This window comes from Zosterops lateralis (genome assembly GCF_965231275.1).
Source record: "Zosterops lateralis genome assembly, chromosome: 3".
Taxonomy (NCBI): Eukaryota; Metazoa; Chordata; class Aves; order Passeriformes; family Zosteropidae; genus Zosterops; species Zosterops lateralis.
In genome coordinates this window covers 39795630-39820884 of record NC_139764.1, presented here as the reverse complement: position 1 = coordinate 39820884, position 25255 = coordinate 39795630, and the positions used below count along the sequence as shown (strand labels likewise).

The following is a 25255-nucleotide window of genomic DNA, read 5'->3' as shown; positions in this document are numbered from 1 at the left end:
TCAGCAATATTAAAAATTATGCAATACTGTGCAGAGCTTCTCTTCAGCACTGGAAGCAGTTCAACTGTAGCAGAAGCTAATTTGCCCTGCAAAGGAAAGGATGCTGATTTTCCTTGCTGGAAAACGATGACTTGAGCCTCAACTGAAAAGGATGTGGACAAACAGCTCAGTGGACTTGTATATATCCTGAATCAGATTCACATACTATTGCGGCTGGATTAGAAGTGCTTCTAATAGATGGAACCTATTTGGAGTCTCATATCCTCCCTATGCCCAGGGCACACTGCTGAAGAAAGCAAGTGAGCAATTTTCCTAATTTGTTAGGCAGCCAAAAAAGTGATGAAGGATATAACTTTTATAGGCTTCCACCTGCTCCACTGAGACTTGAATTCAGGAAACAAGTTGACCATTCAGCTAGAAGCCAGCATAAACACTTTCCCTTGGGATCTCAGGTGACTTACTATCCTTTTCATTTTAGAAGGATGAATTGATCACCTAGAGTTGGTTGTCAGGCACTTGTTAACCTCCAGCATAAGTAAAAAGAATAAACTAGGAGAATGTCATGGCCACCACCTTCAAAAGAATATAGAAGAAAACAAATGTAGAAGCACCAGCAGATGCTGCTGTTTAAAGACAAAGTATTATATCAATAATGTGCAATCTTATCAGAGTGAGACATACTCAAAGAGTCAAGTATACAAGATTTCTCCTATATAGCAGCAGTTTAAAATAAATCCAAAAACTTTGGATTGAATTAGCTTTGAATTCAGGAGTATAGTTCACCTAGTACTCTGCAGGTTAAATATGGTGCTGAAGTTACTGGCAGCTAGAGCTCTAACTCTATACGGTTGGCTTGGAGTTATACAACAAGATGATGAGGAGTCAAAGAAATGCAGAGGTATGGAAGGGAAGGAGTAAAGCAAACAGTACTAAGATGAAATCTAGATTTTTCTCTCTCTGCAGGGAAACTGCACTGTACAAACCAGAATTCAGGAATGGTGCCTAATACATGCAAACTAACTGCAAGACCTGTATTTCTCTTTGTGCTTGTGTATTTAAGAACTACATCTACAAATGTAATTTTTAAAGCCATTTGCACACACTATTAAAAGAGAGAGAACCCTGGTACCAATAACAAAGCAGAAGATAAGTTCTGTCCATGAACCCATTAGGAGAGGCTTCCTGTGTTCAAGAAAGGTGCACTTCCAGATGCCCTGAGTAAACAGCGGTCAGTCACACAAAACAAATCACTTAGAGATACAGAGTGAAAGCCAAAACCAACAGTACTTTGATTGATCAAGTAGCAGTTATAATCATCTCTGATTCATACATGAAAGATGGAATTTTTGCTTTTGAAAAGTCTGGGTAAAGAGCAAGAAAATTTGAGAGATCAAAATAATTAAAAACTGAAGGATTCATATTAATATCAGGATTTAAGTTAGATCACCAGAGTGAAAACCGTGATTAAGGGAGGGGGAAATCACAAAATAAGTGATTCGATCTAGAGCACTGAAGTTGAAAATACGAGGATAGTTTTGTAGAGATGTCTTATTTCATTGTTTCTACCTTTAGAGCTGCTGGCATGGATGAAACTTGGTTTGTTTGATGGGGGCAGGGGCTGGCTTTTTTTGACAGTAGTACTGTTGGCATTGACAGGAGATGACTGGAATGAGTTGGAAAGAAAGATGCCATCTGAAACTGGGCGAGGCTGGCGGGAGGGCTGCTGTGGCTTAAGGGTGGCAGGAGGAAAGTCACCATAAGATTTTCTTGTGCTGGAGTACTTATCCTGACCTGCTAGATTGGAATCCTCCTCCTCCTCATCATCATCATTGTATGCAACAAACTTGGCAGTATAAATCGTGTCAGGGGAGAGGACCTGTGTTTTGAGGTAAGAGGTGTTTCGCTGAGGTGGGGGAGGAGGAGCGTTAGATGAAGGGGTTGGGGATGGGAGTTCATATTCCCGTGGAAGCGGAGGTCTGTACAGACCAGGCTCGTCAGGTTCCAGCAATCTCCGTTCAGCTTCATCGTGCTGCCTGCGCCTTTCAGCCTCTAAGCGACTGTAATACTCCTCTTCCTGGCGCCTCTGAAAGCCCACAGGAAACAGAAACACAATGGTCAGACATTTCAATCCACGAGATGGAAGCTTTCCATCACTGAGCCACAAACATCTTCTGTCAATCTTTTTTGTCTCCTTTTCTAGCAATAAGCAGGGCATCTATATGGACTCGTGCAAAGAATATTTACTATTAAGAGTGAATTATTTTCATGGTTTCACTGGTGTTTGGCCAGTGGTCGAACCATCACATTTGCAAAAAGCCAGCAGCCATCCAGTAACACAGTGTAGCTGTTATATACAGATTTACCACTGCCTGTGGTCACTAAGGCAGGTTACTGCCTGTGTAAACTAAGGGCATTCCAACATTTATTACTCAAACTGTAACTGCAGTTAATAAGGTGCAGATTTACTAAAGCTGTAGAGAATCTGTGGGAGAGGAAAATAACTAAAATTAACTACTGTCTTAAATAAGGAACTTTGTGATTTTGTTTCATGGTTATACAATGTAAATTAGTCAACAGAGCCTTGGAATAGATGACTCCTAGCAAAGTTTCCTGCATTAACACCAGTAAAACTACTTCCATACAAAAATCAATTACAAAGAACTTTTCCAAAACAGGTATCAAATGCTGTTAAAAAGCATTTAAAACAGAAATTATGCTAATGATATTTATATGAGGTTACTGACCATTTAAAAGGCCATGTATTCCTCCTCTTGAAAAGACTGTTCTGTTTTAAAACTAAATAGCATTTAATTCTGTTCAGCTCTTGCCTCAAACACATTGTAAATTAATACAAGGGTTTATTCAGTAACTTGATAACAAATGAGGTGTATCTGGGAACTGTATGTACATTACAAAATCCTTTTGGTATAAGCATAGTATAACTTCTGTTGGGAATATATGACATTTGGGATAACCATCATTTTTGGTGTTAATCCACATGTTTAAAAGAATCCACCTTATCTGCTCATCTGTCCAACACCAAGTCAGTAATCCTGAAAAAATAATTAACAGATCTGATCTTGTTCATCTACAGCAAAGATGTGAAACTCATCTCCTTGTACTACTCTCTAAAACCATTTTACTGATGGTAATGAGTTCTGAGTTGGTAGAAGTATCTCAGTCAACATCTGTCAGTGAAAACTCTTTCAAGTGTGATCCAACTGTCATTTGGCTGCACCACTGTCAGAAGTTAAGAAAGCCATAGTTGTTTTCTCTTGGTTGCATTTTTTTAAGCTCCCCACAATATACTTTTACCTACTTTCCTCACTCCAGATACACCTTCCTCACTTCTCTCATTACCACCTCTTCCACTCATCAACCCATGCTGTTTATGGGAAACAATTTAACAAAGCTTGAAAAATAAATGAACATAGTTAATATATCTAAGGTTTGGGGGCTTTTTAAATGTATTTGCTCAATCTTCCAAGATAAACAACTTTAAAAGCTAGCCTTCTTTCTTCTTTCTGAAGTCAGTGTTACTAACAGGCAAACTGAACAGAAGTAACTGCTTTCTCTAGGAAGAAAATGGTCTTACTGAGTCAAGTAAGTTGCTTTGTCTTCTAGTTTTATCAGTTAAGCTTCTCATATTCATGTATAATGTTTCAAAGGAACATGATTTTTTATGACTTGACTGCATACTTATCTGCTGAAATTATTTACTTGCTTTCTAGAAACCACTTCCCTCCCACAGTCCAAACATAAAAAACAGTATGGAATATTCATCACTACTCCACTCTATTTCATACTCCTCTCTGTATCTATATTAAAAAATTACTAGAGAAATATTTAAGTGCCATCTCTGGGACACAGGAAAACCCAACAGCACTAACTGAGCCATGAGAATAAAGAAGGTATGCAATTTGTGTTGGGAGCTGAGGGAAACAGGAAGTACCTGATTCCTTCCACAATTTTCAGAAAGGCATTGAAGGTAAGAGCCTTGGCCCTGCCAAAAACCTTCAGGCACTAAGCCAGCAGTACTATTTCTGCAATACCAGTCAACTCCAGCCAGCAGTAATGGGCTGTTTGTTTAACTACTTTTTGGTTTGGATTGGACAAACTGAAGCCTTGGGCCATGACCTTTATTACCAGGGCTACTGTGTTTAAACCCTGCTGACTCAACACTGAGCTGGGACTGGCCAGGCTGAAGGGGAAAGGCCTGCAAGAACCCCTGTGGCACTCAGAAGACCACAACCTTTTCTTCAGCCTCTCTCCTGGTCCGCTCCTCCTCTTGCTGTCGGCGCTCTTCTTCCTGCCTGGCCCTGTCTTCTGCTTCTCGTTTCCGCATTTCTTCCAACTGTTGCTGCCGTCTGCGTTCTTCATCCTGTAACTAACAAAGAAAATTTTAATTGGTCACTCACACGGGCAAGACGGGTCCAAAAAATGTAACCAAATACTGGCATCTAAAAATAACTCATTCAGTAGAAAATGCTATTCTACAGATCCATCAATATAATTTCCAGCCATTAGGAGTAGGCTTTGTTACACTGGCTTGCCTAAAATACCTAAGAAAAAACAAAACAAAACAAAACACAGAACTACATAAATAAAAGCATAAAGTAACAGGGAGACATTTTAGCAGTCATGTATGAACCCCCAGTACAAGACTGAGGTGACTCATGTTCCAAAGAGCTTCAGCAACCATAATCTCATAGGTACAGCAAAGTGAAATCAAATACTTGGAACCAGCAGTCTACAGGCTCCAGCAGTCAATTGTTTTTTTCATTCTGGATTAGAATTTTAAGCACCGGAAAATCATGACTCATTAGTCAAAGGGTCAATCCATTTAAAGTAACAGGCTCATTCAGCAAGTCTGCAAATAGTCTCAGGAGATAAATAAAGTCTCCCACTGTATCTGCAGAAGATGTGTTTTGGAAAAAGCGGGAGTGAAGGAAAGAAAACTTTTGACTAGTGGGATTAAACAGCTTACAAGAACAACTCATGTCCAACAGACAATACTGGTTTATACATGTGTATGGTGCTGCACAGATAGGAAAACTGAGCACAATCCAAACTTTGCATCATTTTTAAGGCTAACAGTATATAAGCCCTTGATGGACAGGAATATTCACTGGCACAATTATACACATAGAAATTAACTGGGCTACATGCTGTGTTATTTCTTACTGTAGCATATGTTTAAAAGCAATTTTTTTTCCTCCACACAGTTTTTTTTTAAACCATATTAGCATAAATCAACAAATTATCTGATCTTGCTATTAGACTGCATGTAACAGGGATACTTTTCTACTCCTGGATTTTATTTTACAATTCAATTTCACTTATAGAAAAAGACCCTTAAGACACAAAGCAGTACAAGAGAGAAAAAGAAATTAAATCTTAATAGACTTTGTGAAGACAACCTTCATGTAAGTATCTTCCTCCCCAATTAATCAATAAAAAAGGTCTAAACAGCTTGGCTAATTTTCTTACAATTACTTCCCCCCAGTGTTCATTTTTGAGCATGAAAGCTAAAGAAAAAAATTAATTAATTTAATTTGGCACTAATTTGGTGGATGAATTCTAGAGGATGCTACCTCCAAGTAAATTTCCCTTATTTACAACTAAAACTTTGTTATTCCTAACTGAAAATGACAAATATAAAGATGAAGCTCAGTTAGCACTGTAGAGCAGAGTAGTTAACCAACTCTCTGCTTGGATTATGACTTCTTGTCTTAGTTATTAGAAAGACATTGCTGTCAAAAGGAAAGACAGCTAGTAATCCACAAGTCAATACAAGAGAAGTAATTTCCTCTTAATAAAAAAAAAGGGGAAGCAAAAACTTTATGGTGAGAAGATACAGGAAAATTCCTGTCCCAACTACATTTAGAAAAACACCCTGAACATGGTAGTTACTGCTCCCAGGTTATGGCACGGATACCTTTCTGCTTAGCAGCAAATATTCCTATTCAAAACCACTTAAACAAGAAAGAATTTCCAACTAAATTGAAGAGAAAGTAAGACTGGTTTATTTAGTTGTCTTTTGACCACAACTAAAGAAAGAAGGCAAAAGTGACCAAGCTGCCCGCCTGGAACTGTTGTTAACATCTGCATCATAAGAATTGTGAAGACAACTGTGAGGCTATCCTGAACATAATACATATAGAAAACTGGCTAAAAAAAATGTATGGAAGGCAGAAGTGAGAATACAACAACTATTAAGAGATGACGTTTCACTTCTTTATGATCAGTAACTAGTTTCTACTTTGGCGTGTTCCCAGACCAAGGCAGGGAGCAATGGGATGATGAACTATTGCAAAGCTCTCACAGGCATTTGTGTCTGTAATTCTGTGTGTACAACAGTACCCAGTTCAAATTTCACCCCAAATTTTCAAGATGCAAAGGAAAATCAGCTTTGTACCCCACTTCTAGTGAGAGGGCTGTAAGATTACCAGGTTGAGAATTTTGATTTGATACTTCTCTATCCCAACCAGCTTCTCCTGTTTAAAAGTCATGTTTTCATCTGATTAACTGTACTCTCACACCTCCAAAGCCCCATGTTTATATTTCAACAGGGAAGAACAGCTAATTCGTACAGCCAGAGTGATGGAGAAGAGCATTGTCCCAGCTGTAACTGAGCGAAGCAGCTGAGCAGAAAGCACCAATTCTTTTTCCCTGCTCTGACCCCTCTCTATGGTAAAGTGCCAACCATTCCCTCAGCCACACAACTTTGTTGGTGATAGGGAGACACACACTCGCAGCACTACTCCTAGTCCACCAAAGAAGTCCACTTTTCTTCTGAGCTATTGCTCCTTGTAAAGGGCCGTATCAGTGGGCTGATCTTATCGGGAATGTTAAGATGTTCACAGGACTGGCAGGCCATTCTGAAATCCAGGAAGTCTCAAATTTCAGACAACGTTCATTTCTCCAAGCATTGCTTAGAACACTCTAAAATGTTCCAGGAGAACTTTAAATTTATACCCTTTTATTTAATGACAGCTAAAAAGCTGGGTCAGATCTCATAGTCGCCTGGGGAATTTAAAAAACAAACACTAATCTAAGCTGTTCATCCCCTTCCTTCAGGATTGTAATTAGCAGAACAGCTATCAACAATGCTCACCCTAGACATACAAAAAGAGCATCAAACATGATAAAGTTTTGTTTTGTTTTTTAAGAAACAAAGTAGTGATTACTTGGGTATACAAAGTAGCATTTTTTAGATGCGTTTATGTCTCCAAAGTCACGTGAATGGGATAAAAATCATGAAATTATGAAAAAGTTGTATTTGTTGGGAGTAGTGTTCAACTATTTCAGAAATAGCTTGCTGCCTTTTTTTAAAGGTGTGTTTATGAACATCATAAATCATAGACTAATTCAGGCCATGCATCCATCTAGCTCAGTATTCTGCTGCCTCTGACAACGGCAAGAAGAGCTGCACGTGAGCCTGGCCTTTTCTTCTAGCATTCCCCTGGCATTTAGCACACTACCAGAGATGTCAGCTGGTACAGCCTTGTGTAATCCTCTAAGTAGCTGTTTGCAGGTGTGATGTCTGTGCATTTGTCTAATCCGCTTTTCAAGCTGATGATACCGTCTGCCTTCACCAACCTCCTGTCGCTGAAAGATCCAGATGTTTGCAGTCTGCTTGCAAAAGTACTTTATCTATCTAGCTGCAGCTCCAGGAATCAAGGTTTGAGCAAAAAAACATAGGTGTAATAATAAGAAAATACTGGTAAGATACTGAGTCTGAAAAATCCATGACTCCTGGGCTTGTCCATTAATTCAGAAGGTGAACTGCATCACCTGTTCCCCTGCTGTAAACTGCTTGACACTCACATAACACACAGATACAAAACTGAATACCTTAGATTTTTAATTATCTGTAGTATGCATTTTAAAAAGTGATTTTCTTTTTCATAAGGCAGTGCTGATTATCCAAATCCGTATTTTGAACCGACATATTTACAGTTTTTTCATGCAGCACAAATTAAATTTTACTAACAGGACTTGCAAGCACCACCTTTCTTTCAAGCTGGTACACTGATTATACTGAAATTGACTTTGAAGGGGATGTATTTCTGCTCTGGAAGATTACAAAATTCCTTTTCCATGTCTCCATGTCCAATGAGTGCAATAAAATACAGAATTAGCTGGAGTCATAGCAATTACTGCTCCAGCTTGAAAGCCTGTCACGTTTTAGATGCAAGAAAATAGTATTAATCAATTGAAACTGAAATGATATTGTAATTGAAGGATTGCATGCTTATGAAACCAACTTGGAAATACCAGTTCAAAAGTAATTTCTGAGCTTACAACCCATTTTTATGTTAATGCCAAAACCAAACACCTTTAACAGCTGCAAACAACAGTGTGTCAAGCATGTGCTGAAAAAGTATGCTGTATTATAAGGCTCTCAGTACAATTTCCCTTCAAACCGGAAAGGAAGTGTTCTTAGAGCTCTTCTAGAACCTGCACGGGTGGGAAAGGAAGCAATCTTACCTCACAGCCTGTTCATTCAAAGTTATTAGTAAGATTTTATAAACAGAAATTACACAAAACAGCTGATACAGTTTTATGTTAGACCACTGCTGCAACAAATAAATCAAGTCTGGAAGCAGAACACATCTAAGAGGAAGGAAACACAGGGAAAGGAATCACCATATCTGAAAACATTCAAATGCATGCTTGCAGTTAACTTACTGCTTACTGAATCATAATGATCTTTGAACACCCAAAGATTCCAAATCATCATCCAAGGCACACAGGGTTGTTATTAATAATAATAAGGAATTGAAATGAGAAAGAGATATTGAAGAGAAAGAAACAAACATACCAAATCTAGAACAGAGATTGCTGGCACAGCAGTCTGCTGCAGGTAGTAAGAAAGGGGAAAAAAAAGAAAGATGCACAGTGTAAATAAAGATAGGTTAGATTTATGCTATTTCAAAAGCATTTTATTTTACTTTTTTAGTTGGTTGCTTTAGAATAAGCAACTGAATGGACATAAATGTGAAATACAGAAATGAAAATGAATAATCCCAATTTTTTATCAGTATTGACTCATGCAACACCTCAGTAGTTCCACAGAGATGCTACTTAACTGCATCTCTAAAAGTGAAATGTAACCAAAATGCAAACATGAATTCAGTTCAAGACAACTGTTATTTTCTAGTTTCAAAATGTTCCAAAAAGCTGGAAGAACTTCATGCACAGTGTTTTAAAGCCAGCACTTGCAGAGAAGACTAATATTGTTATGCAATACAACTGTAGTTTTGGGGTTTTTTTAAATGACACATGGCTTTCTTAGCCTTGCTACAGTAAAATTTTTAAGACACTGTTAGTTAAAATGGCAGTTCTACATGAATTTTTTTATGCCCATGTCTATGTGCCACAAATTGTTAGCAATGCTGGACTTCAGGGCAACCTGTTTGCAAATATATATTTAGCTTTTCCTTTCTTCAGTTTCCAAGTTTGAGGTATCTATTGTTTTACACTGTAATGAAGTTAGGCACAAGAAAAAAAAGGAAAGCAATGCAGACTGCAGCAAATATGAGAAGAGTAAGGTTAGGAAATGAAGCTGCCAAAACAATCCTGAACTCAAATCCTACTCAAAGCCACTAGCTATTTCTGAATGTCAAAACAAGCATGTCCAAACATCTCTCAGGAATTAAACATTGCTTATCACAGAATTAAGTCAACTTTTCAAGACAAACACACAGAAGACACTGAACATATTACAGAGCTAGCTTTTAAGCCTGGAAAAGCATAGCTATTAGTATTTAACTTGGGAATCCACACTGTTATTCAGAAAAGAACAGATTTTCCTATAGAAACTTTTTCTCAATAACAGTAGATTTAGCAGAGTCTTGGGAGACAACAGCCACCAGCAAGAGTGGTTAAAAATTTAACTGTTACTATTCAGTTGTATTATCTTATTACATATATTATGAGCTTTCACAGAACTGAAGCTAAGGTAAGCAAACCTCAGTGGCTGATTAAGCTGGGCACCATGAAAAATCCAGGCCTGTAGGAGCTGGAGCTCTAGACAGGGTGTATTAGCTATTACACCACCCAAAATCATATGGCTCAAGCAATGCTCCCTCCACTGCTGAGGTCAGCATTGAGGGGTGGTAAAGGTAGAGGCAGCAGCTGGATCAGACCAGCAAGTTGGAATGTCTGTTCAGCACACTATTCTCTGGAAACAGTATGCATTCAGTGTTTACGCTCATGTCCCAAGACTATAAATAAAAACTTTTAGAGGTAAATACACTGGGGAGGGGAGGGAGAAATCACACTATTTTTTTTCCTAATTCTCCTACAAACTTCCATAATTTCAAATGTTTTTGCTTACCTTTCTGCAAGCAAATTTCTGTCATATTCTACCTTCTAACCATACTCTAGGTACATGGCAAAAAACCCTTTATCCAAAGGGAACTTTTTTCTCACCAAAACCAGAAAAGTAAATTCAACTGTTAAATTGAATTCTATAAAAGGTAGCTTTGATACTTTCGTAATACATTACTTAACTGATGAAACCACGCCAAGTTATTAACTTTAAAATTCAAGCTATTTAATAAAGTGTCATCCTACTTTACCCTCTAAGAACATCAAACTACTCCAAGCATGAAAACCCACCAAGCTAGAAATTTACAGTATTTTTTTTTTCTAGAAAGGATTATCCCCTTTTACCCTTGCTCTTCTTTCTGCCTCCAGTCGCTGCATGATGAGCATAGTATCCACCTCATCATCCTCCTCTTCATCGTCATCCTCATCCTTCTGCTTTGATTCTTGCAGTCGCTTTTGGAACTGCCACTCAAGCATGAGTTTGCGGAGGCGATCATTTTCTTCCGCCGTACGATCAGGCTTGTTCTGAAGTTCCTGAATCTCTTTACTCAGCATGTCCACAATGTGCATCTGTTGCTGCTTCTCCAGTTTCTCCTTCGCATCCCGCTTCCACGGATCTGGAGAGAGGCTATCACCAGAGGACAGTTCTTCCTTGCTGATAGTAATGTACTGCAGATCTCTCCGCTCAATAGTCCGCGGCTGCTGTTGGGGCTGCAGCTCTCGAATAACTGTTTCTTGAGACCTCTGCAAAGTTGAGGGTTTTTCTGCTTTCACTTGTTGAAGGGAGACAGGAGGAGCCACTGGCTGAGCAGGAATTAGTGGCTGAGAACGCATTTGGCCCAGTTTTCTCTCTTGCTCACGACGTTTCCTTTCTCGTTCTTCTTCCAAACGTGCCTTTTCCTTTTCATACCACCTCTGATGCTCTTCTCTTTTTTTCCGCTCAGCAGCAGCTACCTGGGAGGATGCTTGTGCTCCTATCTGATTTGGAGGAGGAGGGGGAGGCAGAGGCAAATCCATTTGTAGTTCATCAAATTCGGCAGCATAATGCACTGGAGGAGGTGGTGGTGGAGGGGGGAGATCTGTTCTGATGGGCTGGGAAACGGCCACTGGAGTCGGCTGGCTAGCGGCTGGAGTTTTCCAACGGCCAGGTCCACTTTTAGTTAAACAAGAACCAGGCGACACTGGTTTGGAGGAATGGTTTAGGTGTTCCTGGCTAGATGTGCTAGAATCCACAGATGAATTCATCCACTGATCGTTGTCTGACTTCCGATCAATGTACTCCACATCCTTCCGTATAACAACTTCCAAACGATTCCTCTCTGGCTGGAAAACTTTGTCTCTGAGCTCTTCCTGGGAACGAGCTGCACGCTGAAAAATATTAAACAAGGCACGTGTATCACAGTTCATCCACATTAAAACATATTTTAAAATGGCTTACAAAACATATTCTTATTACTGAAGGTAATTACTTTTAACAAATTTCAGCATTTCCATGCCCAGTAGGTTCCCCAAAACCAACAATAAAATACTTTCCTCAGCCTCCTTAACTCATTCAAGCGATGGAAGACTTCATAAGCTCCTGAGAACTGCCTGGTGACTTGACTGGTAGGAAGAATGAACGCAAAATGGAGTTTAAGCTGAAAACCTCTCCAGCTCGCCCAGTTTCTCAGGACTATCTCTGACACCCCTTCCCCCACAAGTGAGTATGAGAGTCCTGGTAGCTCTGAGCAGTGGCTCAGTCATACCAGTTCTGCCATTCAAGCTTCAACTGGCTTCACTGAACATCTTTCCTATTGGGAAAGCAAACAGAAAGGCTGCAGAGAGAGAGAGGAGCGTCTCTGCCCACCCTCCTCTATGAACAGGCGAGATGCCTTGCAGGAAGCTCCCATTACTAACTCAATCCAGGGTACAGAATCCAGGCCGGCAGTCTAATTCTACCTGCTCCTGGAACATGAGTATAATGCTCTGAGATTTTTGTCACTTTAGTGCATCAAACACCAAGTGTTTTTCTATAAAACTTCTAGGTCCCACTGCATTCAACAACCACCTGAAAAGGAACACTGGACCATAAACCAGGATTATTAAATCTGTTAATGATTTTCTTGAAGCAAATATTCATACTTCAAATGTTAGGAACTGCTAAGCACTGAACACATAATGCACCAATTATCAACAACTGAGAGAGGACTAACAAAGCAAACTCCTTTTATTTTTCTCCATCAATGACCTCAACCATGACCTCTAAAGAATGCCTTCTTTGAGAGGAACAAGTGTATTTTTTATGCTCTATTAGTCCAGCAGAGCTGAACACACAGTTATTTGTGTTAGATTTGCTGTAAAGATGCACCTAGCCAAAGTTTGCTAATGCCTTCAGAACAGAAAACAGGCATTTAGCAGCATTTTTTACAAGCCAAATTCACTCTGCAAAGATTAAAGTGGATCTTTTTATTTTCATAAAAATTTTTCTTCTGTTTTCTTGTAATTTGCAACTTTAAAGAACTATTGTCTGGCAGGGAAAAACTATGAACACTTTCAGTGCTTGTAAGGAGTTAAAGCTTCTGTTTTGCTTTAGCAAAATCCTTTTCTGCCCTGCCTTCAGCCTTAAGGCTATAGCTCAAACTCAGTGTCTTCTGACAACAACTTTAATAGATGGGCTTCATCTTTACCAGTTTTAACCACCTCATATAAGCTACTCAAGCTTGTTTTAAGTAGGGGAAACATGCATGTCCAGGCAGCAATTATCACAGAATTCAGTTAAGACAAATGGGTAGGAACCATTCTCTGGAGACACCCACCTCCCCTTCTCCCATCACTGACAGACAGCACACAGATGTTAACTATGCAGCTAAGATTAAGTGAGATAAAATCACGAAACGTAGAAGAGTTAAGCATGGAAATTCAGTAAAATATTTCTGTATCTATTTGCCACAGTCATTCAACTTTCAGCATTCCCTTTCAAAATTACCATCCTAGTTTGTGCAAAATATCTATATTTTAACAGCCCAAATAACAATAATTTAATCTCTATAACACTAAAAAAAGAAAGTGACTTTTTACTGAATTCACTTGCCCATACACGTGTGAACAACCAATAAACAATTCTTTCTTTGCTTACTTAGAATCTCAAGATAATTCACACAACCCTTTTCCAAAAGTAAAAGATAACCCCAGTGTTAAGGCTCTGCTCTTATCACTAATTAAGAAACAGCAAATAAGCCAAAACAAAAACAAAAATCCAAACAAAAAACCCAAAAAACCCACACACAAACACCTCTCTATATTTTTAAGTCTGGTGGATTAGAGAAAGATCATCCAGTAACTGGATTTAGTAGATTTAGGTTTAATTTCCTGTATGGATTTGAGTGAAGTTCTCACTAACAGTAGGAGAACAACACTGTTTGAATTTCTAAAAGTACAATGGGTGTAAATTCATTCCATGTGAAGATGCATCTACACTTTGATAATAGATACGATTTGAAAGTATATACTTTCTTAACTAGGAACAGGGAATGTGTTTCAGTGAACACCTTGGCTAGGTCTCAAAGTACAGTTTTATTTCAATTTTAATATTTTATCACTTAAATAACATACCCTTCAGGCAAACATTTTTCCACATAAACCTTGGAAGAATGAAGATTAGGTTTGCTTTTCAGAAAACCACAAAACATTTTACAAGGTGAACCCTGCTACCACTTACACCCCATTACCTCTAATGGGATTAAAATATCCCAGAAAACAGGTCTGCAGAACACGGTAACAAATTCTGTGAAAGGATGGGGGGAAAAGGCAAAATGAGAAGAGAAGAAAAAAACAAAAACAAAACCATAGGGTTCCTGAGCCCATTTTGGCAAAAGTATAGCTGTTCCCATCTTATGGTATAGTCACAGAGAGCTGACTATTCTAAAAAAAAACTCTAGCGGTCCAGGAATGGAAACCAAGCAGTTTTTTCTGGTTTGTTTCCTTATACTGAAAAAAATTACTTCTCACCTGCATGGTTGAATTGATAGAATGATTACTTTCTGCCTGAAGCTGTGGTTTTTCTTCATAATTTGGCCACTGACTCTGAGCTGGACCCATTCGATCCTGGGACTTTGAGGCTGGGAATGTGAAATATTCTCTAGTATAGGTCTGTGTTGGGATGGGATAAGCTTCAGGTCGTGGTGGCAGAATCTGTTCCTGAAAAAGGGAGAAAAAAAGGTAGAATTCTCTAATCACATAGATTTGTATGGAAGATTGTTCTAAACATGCATTTTCCAAATATTTTCTTTTGGCTCATCAGAGCATTACTCATCCGGGACAGGAGATAAAGAGGCTGCCTAGTATCAAATATAACTGTGGCTATGACTCACATTTTTATGGTCTCAAAGCCAGTATGCAATATTGTACAAACCTAAGAAATCACAAGGACTTCATGAATAAAATTTAATTAAATCATTGAAAACTGTCTCAACCTTTCATTAGCTGAAAGAAGCAAAACCCCACCCAGCCACGAGCGCCAGCACTGTGATCAAATAGCTCAGTAAGACACTGGTTTGACTCAAGCACACGGACACTATTGATAGATAAAAGAAGTTTAATAGCCAGCATTTTGCTTGCCACTTCTGACCTCTGTACAAAGATTTCCAGTAGAGACTGAGGTTATTTTGGTGGTAGTTCCAGATGCATAAGCATTCTTTCCCCCAGGGCTTGGAGGCTGATCTGTTGGAAAGTTAAAGGAAGCATTTACACAACTGTTAATAATAATTTAGAGAACCCAATAAAGACTTAATAAAGTAACAGTATTCACAAAATAACTATGATTTTTCCTTTAAGTAGTTCTAGCAAGAGACTTACTCCAAATGTTACCACTACACTGGTAGTTTAAACTTAATCCATTTTTAAAAACAATCACCCCCTTTTGAATGCAACAGCCTCTAAAACTACTAGAAGAGGCATCTACCCCCAAAAGGAGGATAATTTTTCTTACTTGCTACATTGGGACTGGAACGATGATCGGCTCTGTTCTTCATCAATCTGTCATCCCCTGGCAGCTTCTTTGGTTCACTGTACTCCGTCCACGGCAGCTGAGGACTCTCAGGTGATCCATTTTGCGTGGAGTTGTTGTACAGCTCAAAGCCTTCACTCTTTGGTCGGGGTTTACCTGAGCCACGGCGGTCAGAAACTGTAACAGTTGGATATGTAGTTTCTCCCTTTCACTTAACTACTGCCTAGCGGATCTTTTTTCAAACCAGAGCTACCTTGAGCTTATATTTAAAAATTGAGTTCCCAGTAAAGCAGATGCTAGATTTAAAAATCCTTATTTCTTCAAATATGCAATCCCAATCTTGCATCAAATATAGAGAACTCCTTCAATCTGTATTCTTCAAAAGAACTTCTGACAAGGTACTACAACAATTGGAAAAATGAAATGTTATACTGAAAGGTCTCTGGATGACTGAGGCATATGGCATCTGGGATGGTGTTGTGAACTGTGATAATAAGGATTTGTTCTTTTAACCCATTCTTTACTATACTGTGGTACTACCCTGTATGCAGAAAATGTCTTCATTGACAAAATTGTTTCCTTTACAATCTTATTTTATATTGGACATTAATGTGTCTTTTGTTAGTACCCTGAAGTGGGATGATAAAACATTGGAGAAGCATCCAAGAACTTCTTATGATCAGACACTGAAACTTATGGAAATACGTTTCAACATTTCTAGTTTAAAAAAAAAATAAATTCAATGGCAAAATACATTCCAGGGCTTCTGTTTACATTCATTTCCCTCCTACTAATTACACTGCATTGTCTGGTTACAAGGATGATATATTCTGAGTGGAGGGTAGCTCTTATGACAAAAAATGCCATTAAGTTTAATACTTTTTATATTCATTATATTCTATTTGTTAAAACAAAATATTAATTCAAATCAGAATTGTGTTTAAATGCATAATTAAATTTTGAAAGGTACATGTACCAAGGATTTATTAATTACTAGACTAGGAAAATTATATTTAAAACTAGATGAATTTCTGACAACAAGAAAGGAAATTTTCTTGGTAAGATATTGTAAATTATTATATTTTCTGCATTCTTATAAATGCAGAAAGCAGACTTACAAAGTTGTTATTAACATCAGTGTATGTATCTTTACCTCTTTGCATCATTGGGGATGGCTGATTAAGCAGGGTTGCCAGACCATGGTAAATTGCTCCTTGTTTTGCTACTTCTAATGTTACTACAGAACCTGTCCTAGTCATAAGTTCTGCTGCCCTGCAAAAAAAGGCAGAACAAATAAAACAAAATTAAATTAGACACTGTATTACTTAGTTACTCTTATTATCACTAATCTGTTGCTTTACAAAGCACTCTTTGTCAGATTAATACTTAAAATCACTTTGAAAAAATTATAAGATAATGACAAGATGATAGGCTTATGTGCACAGACAATACCTACTGGCAAGTACTATTTATTTCCAGTTTCTGCCAGATTAGAAGCTGAAGTATTTAAAATTAGAGTTAAATAAAGATTGTTCAAAACCAAAATCCAAATGTATAATACAACCTATTCTATATAGATAACCCACATCGTATGAAAAGAAGGGAAAAATAGTACACAAGCAGTTGAACTTGTTGCTAAGCTTATCCACAGGCAGTTTAAGTTTTAAGACAAACTTAAAGTGTAAAGAAAATGAGCTTCTGCCCATTTTGGTACATTATTAAGCTAACTTTTTTCTTCACATAAAAACAACTAAGGAAAGCATTCCGTACCTCTCCTGGGACAGGCCCACCAAACTTCGACCATCCACGCTAAGCAACTGATCCCCTGCGGCCAGACGACCATCCTAAATACATATTCAAGAGAAGAAAATTCATGCACCAATCCTAACATCATCTCCATTTAAACAATCAATCATTGACACAAACTAGTAAACAAAGGATTTTAAAGCATTTCCAAATGCTTTTTACTTTTGAAATTGATGATTAAGAATATTACTAACCACATCTGCAGCACCTCCTTTCACAACAGACTTGACATATATTCCAAGTTTGTCTTGACCAGCACCCTACAGAGAAAGGGGCATTAATTTAGTTAATTTATATTTGATCTCTTAAGCACTCCACAAACTTTAATCAAAATTTTACATGGCTAAGTAAACCTCTACTTTCTCATTACTTTTATATGTTTTCAAACTGGAGAAAAACCAATTATACAGAGAAGCATTAAACTCAATTAAAGTCATATGAAAATTTTAATATTAGGCCTATTAAAACTGCAAGCTTTGTTAGAAGCAAAGAATATTTGGTCTTAATGCAAGTTTGAATAAGAAAAAAATACATTAACTAAAACTTATACTTTAAAAGTTTTCTCTAATAAGAAATACTTATTTGGACTTCTACAGACATTGTTATTTATACCTCTTTATATTATGTTTTTGAAGAAAGCACTGTACCCCAGTGAAACACGATAAATTGCAGATTACGTGAAAAAGGAATAGAAATCTTTTTTACGTTCATTAGGACTGTAAAGGAGCCAGTGTAAAGGAACAAAGAGTGCCTCTAGCTTTACATAAACAAGTAAAGTAGACATAAGTATTTTAGAATTGGCAAAGCCAATATTTAAGTCTACTGCAAAACCATGCAATTTTGTTCATAAAACACCTCTCTCAAAAGTGTTCTGCTACATTTTGAAAAGACTGTTAACAGTGAACTTATTGCAAGACAGATACCAACAGATACCAAGATACAAGAATGAAAGCATCTATTAAAGCCATGCTGTTGTGTCATCCACATGCTCCAATGTACAAGACACCACACAGATCAGTCCAAATGTTAGTATCACAAACCTTTACATTGTCTCTTATAATGTATGACTATTACTTGTCATTTATCTACTACAGCAAATGGTGGTGTTTTACTCTGCAAGTCACTTAGAAGAGTGCTAAGTATATTTTCAACAGAGCACAGACTTAATTGTACCATCATTTTTCTCATATTACCCCCCAGGTTGCTTTGATATTGAACATACAGCTTCCTCCTTTTTTTCCCTTCCTCCTTTTCAACTCTTTTCTTTTGGCAGCAAAAGCATGCATTGCTCCCATTGTTATAATAAAGTAAGAATCAAGGTGAAGATTATTCAAAAGCTAGTGTTATACAGACATGGTTTTCTACACAAGTGAAAGACCTATTTTCATTAAGTCTTAGGTTAATCCCAAATGTTTACACAAAAGCCACAGAAAAAGAATTCCGCCAAGTCTTATGATTCCAGATTAACATTCTGTGTGTCCAAATTTTTCAAAATAATTGCTTAAGCCATACTTATGGATAAAAAGGAAAAAATGGAAAAAACTGAAATACAGATACTTTCTTTGTCTAAGAAGAATACAAAGACAATTAAAAGATTTTAGTTCCTTTTTGATTTTTTTTAAGAGCTATAAAGAAACACTGCTGTAACTGCAGAATATTTAACTTTATACCAGAAAAATTGGCTAAAGCTATGAGAAACACAAGTTAGAAGACAGCTAGATAAATGTAATGGAAAATGAAATCATGCTTCACAAATCTCTTTTTCCTTCCCCCAAGCAACCCAGACGTACATGAGGAAGGATGATCTAGCTCAACACCTAGACTTCCAAGATGGACATCACAAGATCTTTTAGCAGGAGTTCTTCAAGACTTCAAGGTGACACGCAATAAGAAAAAGCTTGTCCTTTTGTATTAATACTGGGTTCAATAATGGATCAAAAGTTGTTAGTTTTCACAAGGAATGGAAGCTTGCAGAGGAGCCCTAAAAGAATGTGCTGCTCACCATGCTCATAACCATTCCAAAAAAAAAAAAAAAAAGTGAAGTAGTATTTTAACCTTCTAAGGTGCTTGTTCCCATCAGGGCACCATTGACAGAACCAGTTACCACCTTCCCCTGCTGGGAACTGAAAATGAAATGATAGTATTTACATGTCCCTTCCTCTGCCTCCAGCCACTGAGTATACTGAAGGCCAGCTCCTTGAATTCCAAAGGGCAAAAGAATCAATAGAACTCACCACCCGCCCACTCTTGCAGTTATAACCTCATGCATCAAATCTGTCATTGCAGGAACCAAACAACAGCTTTTCTTGGGGCCACACTGACCAAGGATAACCAGATTCCTCTGAAGCCACCTGGAATTGACAGCATTTTTATTCAGTCCTAACTTCAAGGGACTCTAGCAGGAATGTCTTCCCCTGAGGTCCAGAAATTCAGACAAAGATCTGTCTCCTACAAAGATCAGGTAAAAACAAGCAAATCTTTGGAAGAGCACTGCCACTTGAAACAGTGCACACTGTAATCACGCGACTTTGGTACTCGTGTAACTGCATCAGACACTCTATTCATCCATATACATCTCCCTTCTCATGCTTGATTATGACTCTTATTGCACATTAAAGGAAGTTGTTACCTTCTGTATAAGCCTATGATATGTGGCTTATATTGCAGATAATGATGACATAAATATTTTCAATTGTACAAATACCCATAAGAGTGGTTTCTAAACTGAAACCACTTTTCTTTCTTAACTCCTGAAGTTTAGTCACTGATTTTAAAGCCATCTTCTATCAGTTCAGAAATCTGGAAGTCAGCAGAACATAAAGAACAAAGCAGAAACCACCATGGTCACTAAAAATCTAGAAGGGTCACATTTACAAAACTGTTTAGAATTCTGATTATTCCCTTACAAAATACCATAAAGTTCAGGGGATAACAAGAATCATCAGAAACATGGAATACCTTTCTTGAGAGAACCAGCTAGGCAGACATGGACTCCTCAGCTCAGCAACAATCAAGGAACTGAAGGCCAATGGAATTATGAGTTGAGAATTATTCATCATCTCTCTAACACTTTCTTACTTCTCCTATCATATCAAGCATATTTTAAATAGTAATACACAAGCAAAATGCAACAAACCTCCACCCTGCAAAAAAATTTCCATAGGATTTCATAATTAAATTGGGAAACAGTCAGGAACAAGACTGCTGAAGTATGCCAAAGAGTAAACAGCATCCGAGACTCCCAGTAGGGCTCTTTGAGGCTTTAGAGAAAAAAACAATGAAACAAACAACATAAACTCCCCCAAACAGATACAATGCACTCTGAAATTCCAGAAAGCTAGAAACAGGATGAACCATAGAATAGTTTGGGTTGAAAAGAACCTTAAAGACCATCTGGCTCCAACCCCCTTTGTACAGAGAGGGACACCTTCCACTAGGCCGGGTTGCTCAGAGCCCTGTTCAGCTTGGCCTTGAATATTCCAGGGATGGGGCATCCACCACTTGGCTGAGTAACCAGTTCCAAACCCTCACCACCTTCGCAGTAAAGAATTTCTTCTGATCATCTAAAGATGGTCATTAGACCATTCTTTTGACTAATCTAAACTTACTCTTTTTCAGTTCAAAGCCATTCCCCCTTGTCTTGCCCTTCTAACAAGTTCCTCTGCAGTTGTCTGGCTCACCCCCGTTAGCTGCTGGAAGGCCACAATTAGGTTACCTTGGGACTTTCTCTTCTGGCTGAACAATCCCAATTCTCCCAGCCTTTCCTCACAGGACAGAAAGATCTTACACGTGTTTTTGTTATGTTCTTTGGCTAAAGGCACCACAGCTGGCAGATACTGTATCAGTTGGATTTTTGCTCTAACTGCATCTATACTCTAACCCTGACAGTAATTCTTCATTATGATTCAAAGGAGCTGACATTTTACTCCTCATTACTTCTTTTCCAATGTTTTTTATGATGTCTATACAGTTGTCAATCTATTTCTTGTTCCTTTAAAGGAAGCTATGAGCAGGTGTCTTAGCTCCAAGTCATCTCACCTAAATACAAAACTAATGTATTTTGCAAGCATAAAAATTATTTAAAAATAAATCTCTGCTCAGATTACATTTAAAAAAAAAATCTTTTTCAGTTATCGCATCTATTCATGTCTTATTAGGACCAGTGAGCTTCTCCTCTAATTCACATGTCCTTTAACATGTTTCTAATGATATGCATGTCCTTTCACAAACTTGGGAAGACTTCTCACTAAATACCCTTAAAATCAACTCATCACCTTCCCTTCAACTTTTACCCTAAGCTTTACAGTAACTTGAACTCAAATTCCTAATTTCTGTTGAAACAGACTTGATTTTGCTTTGTTCTACCTTCCAACAGGCTGCATTAGAAGGAAATATACAATTATTAGAAATACAGAAAGGTTTTTAATATGTAGCCACCCATACTAAACTGCAAAGTGAATAAAATTCTCATACATGCCACATGGGTTTTCCTGTTTTCATTTAGTGACTTAGCAATAAAACAGACTTCTTTGTGAGCTACTTATTAAACTGCTTTTCTTTCAAAGGAATGTGAAGGTCAACATAATTAAAGCTATTCCCCCACAAATAAAACAGAGCAATAACATGTGTGTATCAGTAAGAAAAATATGATAAACCTTTTCACTTCATTTCATTTTCTCTGGTCCTTAATACCAGAAGCATGTGTATCCATATGGCTTTTAGTCCAACCAGAAGAAAACAACTGTAAAAGAGTCAGATGACTGTGGAAAGCAAGAATGCAGCAAGCATATAAAGAGATGGCTTATTCCCTTTCCCCAAGATTAACATACTGAAACCTACAGCATATTTTCTCAAATATATATATAACCAAATACAAAATTTCAAAAACCTTTTAAAGTACTTTTTTTAAAAAAAATCTAAGATATTCTATATTTTAAAAAGCCTCATCCACTCTACCATACTCTCTAGTGCTACCAATCTACCCATTTTCTTTCACACTTGATGGCATTTTTTTTCCACAATCCTTGCAGAAAGTAAAAGATACACTTTGGAGAAAAAATCTGGGGAATCCTCCCCTTTAAGTAATAATTTAAGGAAAAAAGCCCACTAAACTACTATTGCTGCTTCAGTTCACCTGGGTGACAGTATTCCTGAACTGACTATAACACTACTCTGAAGACCTCTAAATTTTATCTACTCTTACAATGCATAGCCAAAACAGAACTCTAGGTGAAAAAAATGTTCTATAAGGAAGATATTAGCTGAACAGAATCCAACAAATAGTGAGCTGGAGACTGAAGAAGGGAACAAGGTATTTAAAAATGCTGATACCTGAAGTACCTCAGACCTAAACTTCAATATGAGAAACATCTCCATTCTGTGCTTTTACAATTCAGTTAAATAATCAGTACACAAAAACCTTTATGCACAAATAAAGTGCATAAAGCAGAGAGAACTAGTTTGGAGGCCGGCAGTGAAGTACTATTCACACATTTCAGGATTTTTAAAATACTATAATAATAAATTAATTACAGTGACAGTAGTAGTGCACCTATACAGAGTGTCAGGAAGAAACCCACCTGTCTGCTCCCATGTTGTCTCCCACTTGGAGCTGTGCAGGCACTACTGTGTTGTGGTAGGTCCCATGACAGACCTGGCTGGAGGCTCAGCTGATCCCAGTCTCCAGTTCCTCTCCTCTCAAATACAAGCTTTGTTTCCAACTTAATCAGCTTCTCTAAACTGTTTACAGCACATCATGACTGTTTGTAACAGTGCAGGAAAGGAGGTTGCTAGGAGGGGCCTAGATCATTAAGGGAGGTTTGAGTCCATTACTTGGGGAATAATGTTATTTTCAACCCAACAACTTAAACCATTTGAAATTTGTAAATCCTACCATAGCTCACCTATTGACTATTCAAGCAGCTCTATGTAGTGTCTCTAAAACAACTGTATTCTAGTGGGAGCTATGCCCCAAAACAATTACAAAACAAACACCCACGTACATGCAGGTTCCCACATAGAGAAGTAAACTACACAGTGAAAAATATTTTCATTTTAAGCTTTTGAACGCCTGCACAGCAAATGCACAGAAAAGATACTTCCCAATTTTGCGAAGTCCTACCCATTCCCCTTCTAAATGTAAAAAAAAAAAAAAAAATTAAAAAAAAAAAAAAAAAAAAAAAAAAAAAAAAAAAAAAAAAAGAATCCTAACTTTAGCAAGGGATGGAAGTGAATGACTCACGTAGAACTGATGAAAATGCATCTGGCTAAAAAACACAGTTTGCTTTTACTCATGTAATTGCACAATGGGATAAAAATGTTGTGTTCCTGCCCCCCCTTTTATTCCAGAAAGCTTTATTAGGTCTCTGTGGCAAAACATGAAAAGATTCTTGAAAATAATCTTCTCCATGCTTGAGCTTATTCATCTTTAAGACGCACAAAGCCAACACATGGGGTAAACTGAGGCAAGCTATTAGATCCAGTACCCAAGATAAAGCCACACATTCGCGTGAGATGCAATACCTGCATAAAGATTTTTTTAATCATCTCACACTTATTTTAAGAAGTAATTAAATGTTGTAAAACAGCACAAGTTGAAGGATGTTAACACATTGCATTTGCAAGTTTGTCTTGCACTTGGAGTTTAGTTAGAATATGAGAATAATTTTACCTAAATTTGTGGTGCTTTACAGGTTGGAATTCTATGACAAAGGAAAACTTTTCCATTTAACTGGAATTTTAATAACTGGATTTTAAAAACATTTTCTAATCCTACTTGGGAAATAAAAATAAACACAAGACACTTCTGCATACACAGGTCTGTTTAGAATGGTAACTTGGATCTTTACCTAAATGAAGAAAAGGATGTATGGGAAAATGTTTAAGTGACCAAACTACCTTGTAAAAAATAAGCAAGGAGACCTCCCTTACTGAGAGCTAGAATAAAAGGAGATACAAGTCAAGAGGATAAATGAAAAACTGACGTATGAAATACTATTGATAAATCCAGAGATTAAAATGCACCAGGAGTTCTATTTTTCTTTATTTCATCTAGTGGCCCCATACAGGGTTTGACAATATTTAAAGTGGGACTGAAGGACAAGGAGCTTTTAGAAAGGAGGAGTAGCTTTATTTTTTACAAGGCAGGCTAGTTTGAAATAGTCCTTATCACAGAACAAAAACATGTTTTGAAAAATCTTACAGATGGAGTCTAAAATTACAACCCTAAGGCTATAAATAAAATAAAAAACCAAAGGAAAATAAAAAGCAAGGAAATAAAACATTAAGAGGGTTTACTAGTCATTTCAATGATGATGATGACTGTGGAGTTTCCCATCAGTACTGTTCACAGGCCATGAGTTGCAGAGTCCACACAAACCTAACTTCACCTGAAAACACGACCAAAGACTCTGAAGCAGAGAACAGTTAACCAGCTGGAACTGCAGCAAGAGCTTCCAGTTATTTTTTTTTAAATACTACTATTTATCTTGGAGATTAATGAATTCAGACAGACTGGAGCCAACAAAAAACCCATTAAAATCCAACAATTAAAGCTGAAATTAAAATCTCACCTGAGAGATTTGCAAGCCCCTCCTTGCTCTAAAAGGACTGTGCCCAAAATATTGCATTTGCTTAAAAATATCATTATGAAAATTGCAGAAATAAGAGTCAGCATTAAAAAACACTCAGGCAAAACAAACCATCACAGCTACTTCCATAGGGTATTCAGATCAATGAAGAAAAGAGCAAGATAAACTACAATGATCTAAAAAAAGGAACTGCTAGTCCTACATCAGGAGGATGTAAAATTGAGGATGTACAAAAGTACCACAGTAATAAATTAATAAGCATGACAGATTTAATGAGAGTAGTTAAGGATAACAGATTTTATTGCTAGTGTTTCTGTGTCACCAGATGAGTTTTATAAAACTTTCTTGTCAATAACAGACACAGGAAACACCGGCTCGCATACATTCCATCAGCCATAAAATCAGAACACACCATATAGTGCAACTGTATAGGAAAGTCACAGTTTGAATAACAGGAATATCTGACAGACTTCTTAATGGCAGCATCACAGCTATCCATGAGTTGGTGAGTCACCACAGAAGCATTAAAAGCAGGCAG

The 25255-nt window shown here is 37.5% G+C and overlaps 1 protein-coding gene across 14 annotated transcripts in view; it reads right to left on the bottom strand.

The window, feature by feature from the left end:
• The window catches only part of AFDN (afadin, adherens junction formation factor), a gene marked incomplete at its 5' end in the record, with an annotated part of 115517 nt that overhangs the window by 5392 nt on the left and 84870 nt on the right, over positions 1 to 25255 (bottom strand). For 5 of the 14 annotated variants that reach the window (XM_083855967.1, XM_083855976.1, XM_083855978.1 and 2 more), the window contains 9 exons: positions 1567 to 2083; positions 4253 to 4387; positions 10684 to 11706; positions 14326 to 14514; positions 14945 to 15036; positions 15305 to 15499; positions 16476 to 16594; positions 17093 to 17166; positions 17323 to 17388. In XM_083855967.1, the coding sequence (XP_083712093.1) occupies positions 1567 to 2083; positions 4253 to 4387; positions 10684 to 11706; positions 14326 to 14514; positions 14945 to 15036; positions 15305 to 15499; positions 16476 to 16594; positions 17093 to 17166; positions 17323 to 17388 (2410 nt within the window). The remainder of the gene's footprint in view (positions 1 to 1566; positions 2084 to 4252; positions 4388 to 10683; positions 11707 to 14325; positions 14515 to 14944; positions 15037 to 15304; positions 15500 to 16475; positions 16595 to 17092; positions 17167 to 17322; positions 17389 to 25255) is intronic. The other 9 variants (XM_083855980.1, XM_083855968.1, XM_083855970.1 and 6 more) reach the window with 5 other exon arrangements.